Source organism: Ambystoma mexicanum, chromosome 3q (assembly GCF_040938575.1).
Source record: "Ambystoma mexicanum isolate Mex_15411 chromosome 3q, UKY_AmexF1_1, whole genome shotgun sequence".
NCBI lineage: Eukaryota > Metazoa > Chordata > Amphibia > Caudata > Ambystomatidae > Ambystoma > Ambystoma mexicanum.
In genome coordinates, this window is record NC_090926.1 from 561927362 (window position 1) to 561944314 (window position 16953).

General features: G+C 44.0%; 1 protein-coding gene across 1 annotated transcript in view; it reads left to right on the forward strand.

Annotated features, from left to right (window-relative positions):
- The window catches only part of LOC138582738 (kazal-type serine protease inhibitor domain-containing protein 1-like), a 383567-nt gene that overhangs the window by 307436 nt on the left and 59178 nt on the right, over positions 1-16953 (forward strand). Inside the window, exon 3 of the mRNA XM_069654333.1 lies at positions 5855-6002. Within this exon, the coding sequence (XP_069510434.1) occupies positions 5855-6002 (148 nt within the window). The remainder of the gene's footprint in view (positions 1-5854; positions 6003-16953) is intronic.

Consider the following 16953-nt stretch of genomic DNA (forward strand, 5'->3'; position numbering starts at 1 on the left):
ATTAAATCACCCTTGCAGAGCAGTCGAAACATCTTCAGATAAGGAAGGGGACAAGCTCTTAAGGATTGCAGACCCAGCTCATATCTCAGGCTCGCAATTGGTTCGCATGTAGGGAGACACAAAACTCTTCTCCATAACATTCCCTCCAGCCTCTCCCAGTCTATTAAATATGATTGTGGGTTAGTACTAAAACCACATAATAGCGCTGGGATTATTTGACCAATGTAATATTTGATAATCGCAATGATGGAGAATTTATAACATTTATTCAGAATTCTTTTAATTTGAGATCCCAGCTGTAGTATTTTTGCGTCCAGGCTAGCCGTAACCAGTCCCTTTGTTGGAAATGCTCTAACCACAGATCCCAGGTAGGTAACGTCTTTAACTATTGGAATTGACTGATTGTCGAAGCACCAGTTAAATGACTTGCATGCCCTAAGTGGATGTTTGAAGATCACAATTTTAGATTTTTCTGGATTGAGCTTCAGATCATTCAATTCCGTATATTTCTGCAAGGCGGAATGCAATCTATGAAGACCAGTTTGAGTGTGATCTTATAACTCAATATCATCAGCGTAGGCCAGCCAATTGATCTGGCCAACGCCGATTCACAAATCCATTTGGCCAGGTCGGACAGATAAAGATTCAACAGAAATCGGGCTACCAGGCAACCCTGCCGCACACCCCTTTTTATCAGAATAGGTCTGGAAAGATTTCCAGTCCTGTCCAATCTGACTTGTAGTTCTGTGTTTTTGTGTAGTTCTATCAAGATGGCGAGCACGTTTTCTGGTATGCCCCAAAGTTATCCCAGAGAAGGTCCCTAATGATGGTGTCAAAGGCTTGGGACAGATCTACCCATGGCCCAAATAGGGGAGATCCGCCCTTTAAAGAGGTTGAAAGGTCTCTCCAGAACCCTATTTGACGTTTTGGAATAATACCCTGCAGTTTAGCCTAGATTTCCAGGTCCCTGAGGACCAAACAGGCAAAGATTTTCCCATTGGCATCCAGGAGTGAGATTGGGTGGTAGTTTGAGGGCACCAGACGGTCACCTCTCTTAAAAATAGGAATAACAACTGCCCTACTCCATGAATCAGGTATTGTCTTGGAGTCTATTATTCCTTTAAAAAGAGCAGCCAGCACCCGAGCCCAGATGTCCAGATCCGATTTAAGGATCTCGTTACTTAAACCATTCAGTCCGAGGGCTCTAGATGTTGAACTTTTTAATATCACAGATTTTATATCATCTCGTGATATATTAAAGGACCATACTGTATCTTTTTGAGATTAAAACTTACCCGGACAATCATCTCTATACAGCTCACAAAAGTGGTCAACCCACACTTGTTCCTGGATAACTCCATCCTGGGCTGCATTGATAGGCTTGTCCAATGATCCAACAAATAGACCAAAAATTCCGAGAATTGTTTTGACAGATGGCCCTCAACGTAGTTTCACCCTCTCGTTGAGCTCGAAGGAACCAAAAGGATCTGGACCAATTTCTGTAGGTGTTTTTTTTAGAATCTTTGCCTCCCTCAAATACACCCGAATGTGCTTGGTCTTTATTTTGAGATTTCTTAAGAGATTCCTCATTTCCCACTTCTTTTCCCAAATTTGAACATCAAAGTGGTGGGGGTGTTTAACGACCTGATTGATGATACATGAAAACATAATTGCATTTCATCTCCATGCTGGTGTATGGCGACTCATTAATCCACCAATAAATCATATATGGATCAAACACGATGGGGTGAGCACTGATTCCTGAGGTACCCCAGAGGCCAACAACAGAGGGTAGGCCTCCACTTGCCCTATTCTCACTAAAAGACATCTTTTGGGCAGAAATGATGGGCACGATCCAGGACTCTATTGTCAAAGCCCATGGTTGCCCTGCGTCACCACCAACACTCCATGATCAGTAGCATTGTAAACCAGCAAGCCAGCATAATGCACTGACTTCTACACTAAACGTCCTGCTTTTCCTTGTAGTACACTATCATTTACGCTGTATATGCTGTTTGGAGAATAACCATTAAAAATCGATGATCAACTCTCCTTATGTCACAGACCAGCAGCATTTCTTCATCTTGAGTTCTACAACTCAGAGTGCTTTGTTAGATCTTTTGTTTCCTCACTCTCCCTGCATACATATATGTTATGTTATGCTGTGTTATTGGGCATTTGTATAGCGAATTTTTTTACTCAAAACACTGTGGGTTGAATGCCCTCGGGAACCGTATTCCAGGTCAGTGGAGAGAGTAGGGTGGTAGAGAGTGCTTGGGAGCACTTGGTATGTGTGCAGTCAGTGGTTTACGTGGTGTGTAGCTGCATTCTAATGCTAGGCATGGTGCAGTGGTTGTGTATGATCAGTACAATGTGTGCAGCAAGGCCGAATTGAGCTTGGTATCTGCATTCTGGTGAGGCTTGTGTGTGAGATTATGTGTGCAGCCCTGCCGATTGTATCGTGTAGTATAGCTGCATTCTAAGGACTACAGAGGTTTTCATGGAGGTGTATAGGTATGTGTGCAGCTTGGCCGAATTACTCGAGGGGTATAGCTGCATTCTATTGAGGAGACAGTGAGCATATTGGTATGTGTGAATGTCTGTTCGGATTGGAGGCAGACCCCTGTTCCTGATTACCATTAGTACTCTGAAACCTTATCTGTCTAGTCTGGAGTTTGTTCTGAGTGTGTGCAATCACAGCACTAGCGCAATCTCAGGTTATTGCACCACATGTAGCCTGGTCTCCACTCTCTATAGAATGTATCGCTGCCAAGCAATCCAGAATGTGACAGCCTGATCGCTCTCCAACACCCATAAACATCGGTATACCTCCCGATTCATTCACCCCCTCACCTAGCGCGCAGCTTCTTTAGAATTCTTTTCAAAACTCTTTGCCCAGCTCACCAATGGTTCTATCAAAAGGGCCGGACTTTCTTGGTTTCCAATTTACAATAGTTCAGCCTGCCCTCGAGCCCCTGCTCTTCTCAGCTCCTGCTTTTCACATTCTAGGTTCCGCTCTGCTCAGTCTGGTGGCTGATCATTTTCTGTACCTGCTGCCCAAGATTGGTCAGATAGCATAGCGAGCTAAGCACTCGCCCCTGATATCTGTGTGCAGCATGCTGTGGCAGGTTCGAATCCCAGCAGGTCAACTCAGCGTTTCTTCCTTCTGGGGCAGATAAAATGAGTACCACTCTGTGGGATAACAATGTCTTCTGTTATTTGAGCGCTCTGAGACCTATGGGTGTGTAGCGCTAAATAAGAAATAAATTATTATTATTATTATTATTATTGGAATGAGCTTCCATTCCAGTTGTGTTCTCTTTCTAATAATCTTTCTTTCGAAAGTGAACTGAAAAACCTCTCTACTCATGAGCTTTAAAATCTTTCCCGCTCTTTCTGTCAGTTGCACCCACCTCCAGCAGACCTCCATGGGATGGTTTGCTTTACACATTTATAAGTCTAAACAGCACAGTTTTGTACACAAAATCCACAGCTTCTCATGCATCACAACTTAGAGCGCTTGCATAATGCGTTAGTTGGCATGCATGATATTCTGCTTTGCAGGTAATATTCGGGTTCAAATGCATTAGGCGTGTTTATACAAACAAAATTGAGTTGTGTAACTGCCCTTTATTCACACATCGTATTGGCATGTATTTCTTGTATGGTCATTGCATTCAAATTTGCTTTACATTCGGACACCGCTTGGGATTCTAAAACACCCAGGGGGCCTAATTCATGCAACGTTTAGCACGGTGCATGTGCAAAGTGACATTACACTGCCAAAATACACTGTACATTTCGCATGGCGCAAAGAGTACCTTTGTAGAGCAAAGTGACAAAATACACTTTGCAACACTTTGTCAATCAGGGTGTTTGTTGGTAATGCAAAGTGGCGTTGCATTAGTGCAAAGTCACTTTGCACCACGCTAAAATTTCCATGAATTAGGTTGGTTTTCTATAGGTTTACGTTAGCCGTCATGAATTATGCATTGATCAGCATGGGTTTTAAAATGGGATCATGTGTTATTCATTGGTTTGGCCAGTGGTTTGCATGGGTTTCTGAATGACCCTCAAGCGTTATTTATTAGTTTTCATGGGTTTTGCAATGAGCCTCGTGTATTATTAATTGGATTCCATGAGTTTCTGCAATGATCCTCATGTGACATACATTAGTTTTCAGGGTTTAACAATGAGCCTCATATTTTATTTATTAGTATGCTTTTACTGTTAATTGGTTTGAATGAATGTATGCATTGAGCCCTATGTGCATTACACATTGGCTTGTAATTGTTTAGCATATGTTACACGTTGATTTGACAAGTTTTACACAAACGTTATGTTGCATAACATACCCTGTGCATACGTTTTCAAATGGGCTATTTGCTTTGCACTTTGCTTTGCTATGTATTTCGACTGTTCCCTGTGTGCTACACAGTGGTCTGCATGGATTTTCCAATGGGCTATGGGTGCTACAAGAGGCTGCATCAAATTACCAGGACTGCTTTGCATTGACGTCTGAGTGAGCTATGTGTGGAACACATCGGTTTGTATCGATTTCAGACGTGTGTGTGTGTGTGCGTGCGTGCGCGCGCACGCGCCCACGCTGAGATGTTTCGCCCTCAGTGTTGGGCATTACTTTGCATGAGTATTATAATGCATTGTGTGATTTTTACACATTCGGTGTACCTGGATTTTATAACAAGTTACTTATCAATTTGTAGGGGTTTTACAAGGCTCTCTGTGTGTTGCACAAGATTCCGTCAGATATATATCAATGCAAAGTTAAATGGCCATACCACCTTCTGTAATACAAGCTAACCTAAAGGTACATTCAAGATCACCTTTTGAGCCTAAAGCGTGAGCATTGCATTCTTCATGGCAGCAATCCTGCTGAGCCATTCTTTAAGACTCCTTTACATATGCTCAATTTCTGTCAAACCAGCCACAGCTCTTATAAGTTACTTCAATTTGCACAGACTGCATACACCTGTTCACATTAGCCTCAGTCCTCACTCCATTACTATGGTCACAAAGTTACTGACACAACTCCCAATAAAGTTCCCTTTCTTGGTCTGAGTTCTGGGGCAGAGCACACACCTGATGTTGCCTGTGTCACAGAGGGGTGCATTCCCTAGTCTCTGTGCCATATATTAATTGTTGACAAATGAAAGATGTTTTGAAAAGTAACTTTTCCTATTTCAGCTTTGTCGAAGTGCACATTGAAGTGTTCCTCAATCAATACAAAAAAGCTGTTCTTCCTAGTTGAAATGTATTTTTGACACATGCCCTCAAGTTTGGCGGTCAGTAAATAAAGGTGCTGGTAGCAACGTAGTCCTTTCCGGCCTGCCAAACTATGGGTATGCCAATGGGGCCACAGATCGCCCAGCAGGCGTGACCTGCCGGGTGCTTAGTCCCCTACCGGCAGGTTTTACACTGAAGCACCGGCACTGTGGTGCTTCAGTGTCCCGTTTCCATGGAGTCCTATGGGACTCGCTGGGAATGGGGATATATGGTACCGCCTCCACTGATGATATCCCGGTGTCAGGCGGGCGGTAACAGTGTTAAGGGGTTGGCGGCAACCCACGTTAGCACTGGCGCGTTAATGCTAACCTCGTAATGAGGCCTATTGATTTGCCATTACGCCGGAGTGTAAACAAATGTGTGTCAATTACTCTCTAATGGCATTTTTACTACTTCATCCCCTCCTCCAGATCAAGATTTGCCATGGTTTGCACTTCCGGGGCATTGAAATCTAGAGTGTAAAATATGTTCCTTTTACAGATGAAGGCTGTGCATCTTTGCCTTTGGTTATCAGACCTCTCTCACGCTCTGGTTTCATGATCATGTTTAGGCTAGAGGAGGACCACAGAAGCATGGTGTTACAGGATGGCTACAAATACAAGGGATCAAGAAATCTGATGAAGGGATCTACACCTGCTATACGAAGAACAAGTATGGAACAACATATGCATCGGCCAAACTCCAGGTTATTGACCACAGTAAGTTACTGCATGTCACTCGCTGTTCCTATCGGCAGGCGTATTGGGAGATTGTACTTACCTCGATAGGTGTCACCGCAAGGCAAAAGCAGGACAGTGTAATGGTGAATGTGTATCCATCTTTTTTGCACCTGAAATTTGGTAATTCCCACTTTCTGATTACTAGTGGTTTTTTTTTCTGTCACACAGGCATAACAGATCCTGTTACAGAATTAACTAAACAATTGATTAAGCTATATCCTGTGACTAACTGTAAATATTCTTTTGTAAATTGTTATTTGAAAGTAAATAGCACAGAGGTTGCACAGACTATAGGAAACAAAAGACTAGGGCCCTCATTACAACCCCGGCGTTAACCTATGGCGTTATTAGCGCCATGGTTAATGCCGGTAACTTACCGATTCCGCCATGGTGAAATGGGGAATTACCACCCCATTCCAAGGTTGGCGGGGCAGTAATTCCCCATTTACCATTGGCCCTTCCCCATTCCCATTTTTGCCCCATAGGGCTCAATGGGAAAGGGGAAGGCAATAATTACGGTACCACAGATTGCGGTACCGTTATTACCTTCAAGGTCCCTTTGCGGGTCCCTACCTTAATGGCTGGTCCAAGGTCGGGAGCCGCAGAGGGACCTCGTAGTAAGGCGTTAAGGGGTTAACGGTGCCGCAACCTTTTACAGCGCCGTTAACCCCTTAACGCCTGGGTCGTAATGACCCCATAGATCTAATTCAGAGGTTTTTACTTCACTGTCTTTGCTGCATTATGCATAATTAAGCTTTATAGAGCTAGCCCCAGGCAGCATAGGCAATTATGGTCCCTGAAGACCGAGTTAAAGGTACGAGCGCAACAAGGGTGTTTAGCAAGGTTTCTAGGCCCAGGTACGGCCCGAGGACATGGTCTATAATGCTATTATAAACCTTTGGGGTAAAGGGGCAGTGAAAAAACAGAAATCTGCCTGGAGTGGTTGCTGGAAAATGGGCAGTACCCAGCAACCATTTACAGGGCGAGGTGGAGGGAGGGGCTGCTGCTGGGTGCATCCCAGCAAAGAAAGTGCAGTTTGGCTTGCGTATGGCAAGTGCGACCCTGCAAATCAGTACTGGGCAGAGCCATCCGCTCCCACACCGTCATAAGGTAAAGAGGAGGGGATGGGGTCCAGATGATTCACGGTGCCCCGGGCGCTTCTGTCTGGAGCAGTTCAGGCAGATGTCATGGTGCAGCCCGGAAGCAGGGCGCTCAACACGGCACTTCCATGATGAAAAGGAGCACCTCACTGAGAGCCCTGCTGGTGGCGGAGCTGTAAGCGCAGCGCTCCCTGTCATCACAGGAGTGCTAGGCTGATAGCCCTAGTAACAGCAGGACTTGGTTAGTCACATGGTTCACCCTCTCAATGGCCACATTCCGAGCCTTTTGTTGTTTTTGAGCGTCATTACAGTTCATATAGCCCAGAAATTGGCCAATGGGAGAGTGCCACATCATTCCCCAAGTCATGACATCCATTAAATACTGACCACATGCTTTCATACTTTTCAAATAAGTTTCTTCTTTTGTGCACAATGCTTTTTCTATCACCGCATATATTACCGGTTCAGTTGCTCTGTTGTTGTGGGTTCCTTCTCAGGCATCACACTCTAAAGTATTTGTATCATTGTCACTCTAAGTGTTCTGTGTACACATAAGTGTTAACATTGTATATCGTTAGATATTTGTTCATTATTGATTGAAGAGGTGATTGATACTATGATGTTTCCTGGGGGTGACACATCCTACTTGGTGCAGAATTGCAGTGGCATGCAAGGGTTCAACATGCTGGACTGCACTTCCGACGTCTTTCACCTCTGCTGTACATCCCTCCCTAGGCTGTCCTGGAAGTGAGAGGTGAGTGGGAGTAGCAAAGTCACACCTGAACCGGATGCTAGAGTGACGATTGTGAACAAGGTCTTAAAAGAGGCACAAAGCTCTGTGGCACGGCCAACACAAGACCTGTCTCAAGCAAGGAGGGGGGAACTGCTGGGCCCCCCCACAATCAGGAGCTTAGTTGAGAAGGTACAGCTACCAGAGGAGTGACATTCAACAAGAGACCCAACAATAAAAGCACACTACAAAGACCCATTGTTTTCCATTTGCGAGAGCAGAGAAGGAGAAAGTGAGGAGCTAACCCAGGAAGAGTCTAGAGTGGGTGCCGAAGGAAAGCTTGGATACCTGTAAGCATCTCCAAGGAGAAGGGGAGCGTGCAGAGTAAAGGAAAGAGGAACCAGTGCCACAAACCCAAAGGGGGTAAAGCTGACCAGAGCATCCACAGAACCTAAGAAGAAGAAGAAAATTGGTAGGGACCATTTCAAAACGTTTGAACATTAAAATCTTGAACTTTGGGAAACTGAGGACCAATGCATATAGAGGCACAAGAAGGCATTTGTGAGAAACTGAGAATTAATGTCCATATCAAATGAAAACAGCATGTGAACACAGAAAAGCCAAATTGTGGCAACCTAGGTATCAATGTCTGTAGCAATAATAGAAAGGTGTTGGCCACTGAAACACTGAAATTGAAGAAATCAAGTGTCAATGATAGTAAAGAAATAAGACAACCTGTGGATACTGAAATGCTGAATTGTGGGAAAAATCTGAAATACAAGCCGCAGAAAAGAAAGAGGGATTGTTTGGATAAAGGAACACTATTTGACATGTAGTCTCAAGTTCCAGCAGATGTAAGAAATCTTTTGATGAGAAGATTTATCCTTTGATAGTGAATTTGTGTTATACAAAGTCTGGGGACCACTGTGATCACTTGCAAAAGTGTTGACTCAAGGACGAGAGCAACATAACAATCTGACCCAGCTTTATGGGGGGTAGTAGGAGTCGGACAGATTTTGTTTGTGAAAATCCGTCATCAGCAATTGCCAACTCCATCAGTGGTACTTCACAATATCCGTCCAATTCAGAGTTTGCACGGGTAGAAGTATAATTTCCGGATACGTATGATGGTTTTCCAGAAAATACCACCTCCTCCAGTGGTAACCTTAAAAGGTATTTCTTTAAATATTGTATTTCCTACCCATTCCAACCTTTAATATCAAGGTGGAAATAGGCAATGTTCAGAAGGAGGTAAAACCATAACTGTACACTTTGGTGTGCACAGAAGGGTCAGTTCTGAGGGGGCTTTAGAAATGCCCACATTTTCACCCCTTACCATGGCCCATAATAATTAATTGTACTGTGTTGAATGGAAGGGCCTGTGCTTTCCTTCTGTACAGTAAAACAATATTTACAAGGTGTTGGGGGCCCTTTGGAAGTGTTACTTCCACCTCTAGGGTACAGGTAAAAATAGGCAGACTTTTAGCTTCAGGTTTGACTGGAATACCACGAGTGGTATTCCTATCACATATCATTGGCGGTACTGAAGACGACCCTGAATTTTGAAGACAGTAAATCAGGTAGTATTTGGAAAATATCACCATCTTTACCCCTATCACCAAACTCATAATGACCCTTTTTGTGTCCTGTGTTAAAAAATGTGTGTTTAACCCATGTCCTGCATCTGTATTTGTAATATTGAGTCTGTCACATGGTCTCACCTACTTGAAATGTGAATCTAAGTTTCTATCACCCTACAACATTGCGCACATGAAGCCTACATCTGAAGTGTTTGTCTTTAATTTCTATGGCCTTTTGGTTCTGACGTGAGCTGCTCACAATTGCCACATGAGGCACGTTAGGAACCTTTTGTTTCTAAACAGTCAACTCTTGTCTTTTTTGCTGAAATGCTGGTAGTCTGGGTGTTCCAGAGAGCAGTGGCATGCAAAGAGGATTCCCATCCATCCACCAGAATAGGCTTTCTTAACTTTGTGAATGTTCAGTAGCATATGTGTTGAAGATTGCAACCTATGGACTGAACTATATTTGCAGAATGTATTCATCTAGAAACAGAAGTGAGTCTCGTGGAATTCTGTGTACAATGTACACTGCCTTATTTTTCCCTTGCTGGGAACTGGGTGCAAACAGAATGTTATTATAGTAGTGTGTGTGTTCATATTTGCACACATTTAGGAGAATTTGGGCCAAAGCATATAGAAAAGGTTGGAGGTTTTATATCAGATTTTGAGGAGGACAATAGAAACTCAATTTCTATGACCCAACCAGCATACTACCAGGACTATTAGTTACAGTGATTTTGCATGCAGAAACAACCATTGGGTAACCTCGCTTGTAAAGCATAAATGTCCAGGCCCCATTAACCTAACACTTAACCTCAATAGAACAATATAAGCAGAGCAGCTGTGTGCACTTAAGAACAAGTCCGTGTTTATGAACCTCAAAAATAACATTACATGCAATCTTTATATCGGAAACACAGGCTTTGATCATGGTCATAGATTAACGCGTGCCTGGTCACTTGTGAAGTGCAATTTCAAAGAAGCAGATGCATAGTGAAGTCCATTAACCTTTAGTCTTAAAGAGCTTTAGGCCCCATGAAGAAAAGAACCTACATCTGCTCCAATTAGTTGCCTTTTAAAACTATCCTTTGTTCAACAGAATCTCTTTCTTAGAACATATTGTTTCTGTTGCTAAAGAGTCAAACCACACACAAATGAAATGCAACTTGGAGATCAACACAAACTCAGCTTTACATGATACACGACAAAATGGCAATTGCAAATACAGTATTAGGGATCGTTTCTAAAACCTTTGTCTAAGCAAATCAAAATATAAACATAAATATAAACATAAGTTCTGCAAAAACTGGTGAATCATATGCATAAAAAAAGCATATATTTAAATTCATGATGTTCACATAATTTGCATATTTTAATAATTCCATGCATTAAGTGGCAGAAACATAAATGATATCTGTGGACTTCTTCGGATTCAGAACATTCTAATGAATCTGAAAATATCAATTTCACCCCAAGATTGCATGTCCATGTAGAATATTATTTGGAAAAAATAAAGATTCTGTGGAACTGGAACAAATCTACCTCGGCGCAAGTGTGCACTGTGTTACTCCTAAGTTACTATACTATGGACACATTCACATAAGACACAAAGAAAACACATGAATCGATTCAAAAATAGAAACACTTTTATTCATACACATCAATGCATGATGCAAACACTACTATAATGCAAATCTCGAATTTGCACCTTTAATGCTTTTGGTGCAAATCTACAATGCAATGCAATAACTATAAGCCTTTAAGGCTTCTAATGCAAGCAATCTAATAGCAACTCCAATCCACACCATTCCTCCCCATTCCACACCATACTTCACACTCTCTCTCTAAGACAAACTCTGTCTGATTACCCCATCTATCATGTCAGCCAAAGCTCGGTGTGAGTGTCTGTTCTAATTCCCCATGCACGTGTCTTTTCAATACTCCCCTCTTGCTCTGTATTGCTCTGTCTCTCCTCTCCAGCTAACTCTGCAACCAGCCAGTCAGTCAGGGCCTCTACCTGGCCTCTCTCTGCCAGATCGATCTCATCAGCTCTCATCAGAATGCTTCCCCAATGCTTCACATGTCAGAGTCATCCAAACGTCTCTCTCCTCTCTCAGAGTGTCAGTGTGTCATCTCCAACTCCAACTAGCATCTCAAACTACCAACTCCCTCTCTATCTCAAAGAGCAGACCAGCAGAGAGCAGCAACTCAAATCTCAGAGCCTCACCTCTCATTATACTGTTCAATGATGTATACATATCCATGGTTACATGTCTCTCTAAGCTAAAATGCCTCTCTATCTGTCTGTCAGCATTTCTAAATGTGAGCAGTGCCTAAAAGTCTGTGATGCATGTACTTGTACTTTTCAATCACTGCATGTTCTGGTCAATCACTGTGTGTTCTTGTCATCGTGACATTTGTCATGATATCTATACCATATCTTCTTCTGTCTACGGTCACCATCTTACCATCTCCCCATATTTCTCCATTCACTCCCTCTCTCCTTCTGCATGTCTTTCTGTGCAAAAGCAGAATGGCACCCACCTTTTCTGTCTGCAAACACCAGCCAGGCTTGATAAGGCCTCCAATGCCCTCTCCACTCGGACAAGAGTCGCGTTATCTGTCTGCCAAGCAAACTGTTTACGCATTCTTTGTACACTGTAACTCATAACAAATTTTGCACTGCGCAGCGCTTCTGTGTGTCTCAATGAAATGGCTTCATGCTTTTTCTATTCTCGAATGTAGTGCCTAACATATTAATTAATACCAAACACTATACTCAAAGCTCAATGCATAGTCTTAATGCACACTCATACGTGTTGTCTCTACATGCATACATAATACATAACAACATATATCTACATGTGTCTACATGTCTCTACAAATATAACATGTGTCTCTACATGGCACTTCAAATATAATAGGCCTCTTTCTAGAGCAAATACAAATGGCTACATATATGTGGATAGTCTAATGTCACTACTTCATGTCACTACTAATCAGTACTGATCAGGATGAATGATGGATAACTGGATCCCTAAATGGGTAATGATTCTCTAATGATAACAAACCAGGCTTCGCCATACAATCTGGTTTCACATTCTCTCCTCTTATCATTATATAATCATTACTAACAATTTGTCAAAACATGTCTCAATGTGGCATGCTAAAACCGAGCAAAATTACAAAGGGAAAAAACATTCTATTTCATAATGCAAAAAACCCCAAACAATGCAAGCATTACTAATGCAAATCTGTAATGTCAAATCATAGCAAAAAGTCAAGTCAAAAGTGTAAAGCCAACAGTGTCTACAAGCAGATTATTCAGGACGAAAATGCAATGCATAGAATCAATGCATGTGTACTGTGGACATCAGGTGTATTCAATTCCAGTGTGTCAAGCACAAAATGACAATATCACTTTCACAGGTGTCAAGGTGTCAAAGCATTCATTTCATGTCAGTGCATTGGTCATGCAGGCCAATTCAATTACATTTCCAGTCTAGGTCATTTCCAGGTTCAAGTGCAGCCAATCACTGCATGTCAGTCTGTGATCAAATCAGTTGTTGCCAATCAGAATAATATGTGTGTCCTCACATCTGTGCAAAATTCCGAGTCAGTACAAATCCAGTTCTAATGCAAATCTTTCAGCCAAGGAATGTCAACAAAGCGTGTCAACAAAGCGAGTGTTCACTAATGGGTCACAAATGTGTTTAACGAGCGTGTGTTCAGCAAACATGTGTACGGGCATCAAAGCATAGCCCAAAGCAAATAGTAGTTCCAGCTGCAAATGGAACTCAAGTGTGTGCTGCAATCTGACAATTTCAGCGACAGATTCCAGAGTCTCACTGCTGCAAGCTCTTCTCACAATAGGTGACAGATCTTTTCTTCAGAGCAATCCCTGCTCATTGCTGCAAGTTTCCTCCAATGATGTCTCAACTTTCCCTATTCCAAAACTCTCCCTAGTCTATCCTCTTTTGATACCGATGTATCATTCACGTGGCACTCATTCAGATTGTTGCAAAACAATGCAGATGGCAACTCTCCATTGGCAATCCCATGCAATTTCCCATAACCCCTTCACATAGGCCAAAACTCCAGATTCAAATTCACTCCTTCCTTGCCAGATCCTGCAGTTGCCAGTTGTTGCCAGTTGTTGCTATGCCATCTCATGCTAGTATTCCAGTTCATGCCATGCTAGTCCCTGCTCTTCTCATGAGGGACCAGCCAACGTTAGATGCAAGTGCAGATTTCAAAGCACAATGGTGTCAGACCAATGCTCTCTCTCTCCCACAAGAGACAAAGAATTTCATTGCTTCTCAAACGTGCTTAGCACCGGGAATTCAAATGCTTTCAGAGCACGTCATCCTGCTCATTTGCATTTCTCTCTTCTCCTCAGGCCCAAACTTGTGTCTGGTTCTGGTTCACAAGGTAAGGCATTCCAAATGGATTCTCTTCTTGCTGCAGATTACAAAACAGCCCACAAATGATTTCTCTCCTTTGCTTAACATCTTTCACTCTCTTTTTGCACAGAATGCTGCAAGGTGTCGATTCTCTCTCTACAGTCAGTCACAATCTTCACTTTCCATAGCTTCAGTTGTCATGCCAGGAAATCAGGTAGCAAACAGGTCTTCTGAGTACCTTCTCAGAGCACAGCCATTGACAAAGCTACACCCTAAGGCCTCAAACCGGAGGCATTCCCCAGAAGTGCTGCTGCAAAACGTAGGTGTCAATTACCAATGTCTTTCATTGCTGCTTAAAACAGCCATGATGCAAAGTCACATGGTTTCATCAAGGTCTGGTCAATCTGGTCTGGTCAATCTTTCAGTTGTCATGCTGCTGGTTCAATCATGTCTGGTCAATTTATGCGATGCAATCTGGACGGTCATCAAGGCGATCTGCAAGGCCTCACGGTCTGCAAATCTTGGTCTGGTCAAGGTGTCCCTCCAGATGTCATGCAAAGAAAACAAAAGTGCAAGTATCAGTTTTCTCATCAGTTTCAGATGTATTCAAAGCCAAAAACAAAACTGCATTCTCTCAATTGTGCTTCAGTGCACATAGCTAGTTCTAAACTCGCCATGTCTCTCAAAAGACATCAATGCTAGTTTCTCTCAGTGTCTGCAATATCAGTTCTAGTGTACAGTGTGCCAGTGCATCTGTCTAACCATGCCTGTCTCTCCGTTCTGCATAATGCGTTATCCCTGCCTCCATCTCTATCTTTCTCAAAACAAAATAGGACAGCCTGTTAAGATGGATTTCTGAACTCTGACCTGGAGGGGCAGAGGTTCAGAAGGCCAGCCTAGTTTCTTGGAACAGGGTAACCTCTGGACAAGCCAGACCAATCAGGGTAGCGATGGCGGCGTTCAAGACTAAGGTCCTCATTACACGGACTGCGGTGGACCAAGGTGCTTTTAGCACCTTGGTCACCGCCTTGGTGGAAAGGGGAATTACCGGCCTATTCCAAGGTTGGTGGGGCGGTAATTCCCCCTTCCCCCATTGCCCTTCCCCATTCCCATTTTTGCCCCATAGGGCATAATGGGAATGGGGAAGGTGCTAATTATGGCACCGCAAATTAGGGTACCGTAATTAGCTCCCTGGTCCCTTTGCGGGTTGGTTTTTAACGCCTGCAAAAAGCAGGCGTTAAAGTCTCCAACCCGCAAAGGGACCTCGTAGTAAGGCGGTAAGGGTTAACGGTCACCGGTATCATTAACGGTGACCATTAACCCTTACCGCCGTCCGTGTAATGAGGCCCTAAGTTTCAAGAGGGGTGAGGGTGACGGAAAGACCTCAATGAGCACACGAAGCAAGGACACTTACCAATTACTCCAGACAGGTGTTATATTAAAAATATAGACACATTTATTACAAGGCCTTTGTAACATCGACCATAGCAAAGAATCACAATAATACTAAAGTAAACCAACACATCACAATCAATACAATATATATACAAGACCGAGGGGTCTAAGGAGTTAGGAGCACGTAATATGTAGACCACCTAGATGGGGAGGAAAACAGGCAGTGCAAATAATCATTAGACCCAGTTCGACATCCGAAATAAACCTAACTAGGAGGAAGTCCGAGCCCTACGAAGAGAGGAGCCTTATGCTCAAAAGTACCTGCATGTGCTGGTGCCAATGGACAAAAGAGGGCCTCTTCGAGGATATCAGGCAGTTCAGGAAGGTGAATGAAGCGATGCAGAACAAGTCCCCACTACTCAAGCAAGGCCTCCACTTAGGGGCAGAGGCAGGGTGAGAGTGCGGGATAGAGTCGCTATTTCGCAACAGTGGTGGAAAAGAAACAGGCTCCTGCACGAGGGGCCACCAGTGGGTGTATGGACTACTCAGCGGTCCCCGACGCAGGCAGACCCAGACTTCTCCAGTTCAGTTCACGTTGCTGGCAGGTTCAGCTGCAATGATCAGGACGTCTCGACACCGTGTAGATTCTGTGTAGCAGGATGCAGGGTAGAGGGTGTCCCAAATGCAGTGGACGTGCACAGGTGGTTACCACAGCAGGGAAACACGGCAACCGCGTTTACTCTGGTCTGGACACACTCGTCTCACTTCAGACCTGGGAATGCCAAGTATGCGAATTCGGTGTGAGGGTGCCGTGGACGCAGAGCAAGCAGTAGACCAAGTTTCGAGGGCTTCCCCGAAACGGCAGTGGTGACAGAGCAAAGCATCCTGCGTAAGCTGGTCAGCCCACTGGTTGGCCCAGGGGCACTTCCGAAGAGTCTTACTTGCAGGGTTTGATGAAGGTGCCGGGAATAGTTGACCCCACTATTCCAATGGGTCGAAGCGCCTTTGCAGACCTTCTAGGACGATCAGATGCAGAGGGGTCTCGCAGGACGACAGCGGCTCAGGGTGCCAAACCTTCAGCGGGTCACCAGCGGTTCCTCAACTCAGCTTCTTTTTGCAGGATACTTGGCCCTTATCCCTGGTTCGGTGTGAACTCAGGAGATCGACATGGTAGTGGTGTTTTCAGCCTCCTCTTATCCAAAGTTCCCTGCACGCAAAAACAGAGTGGGCCCAATGGGAGATCTGCTTCCAAACACTCACACCATACGTGGACCTATCACGGACCACGGTGGTCCCAGGCATTCAGGACACTCAAGACTCTCTGGCACCCAGGATGTGTATTGGGAACAGACATCCCAGCCCACATCCTGGAGGCACACACAAGGCATGCAGAAGCCTGTGAAAGCGTTGTGTTTCGCGGGAAAGTGCATGACCAAATAAGGACTGCCCTGGGTCGGCTCGACCTGAGGGAAGGTGAAGGGGAAAGACGGTCAGCGGACAGGATAAAGAACCTCGTGGCATGGCCATTTTGGCGCCAGGCCACTCATTTGTGCCAAACACAGTAAGCGCGGATAACATGGCGAAAAAGGGTTCAAAACACAAGAGAAACGATAGCTGCCACCAGTCCCGTCCGTGACACACTTGCACATTTCATAATAAGTCCAGCGAGAGTTTATAGGGCCTTTGGAATGACTAGAGACCCAAGAGCGCGGTAATGTAAGT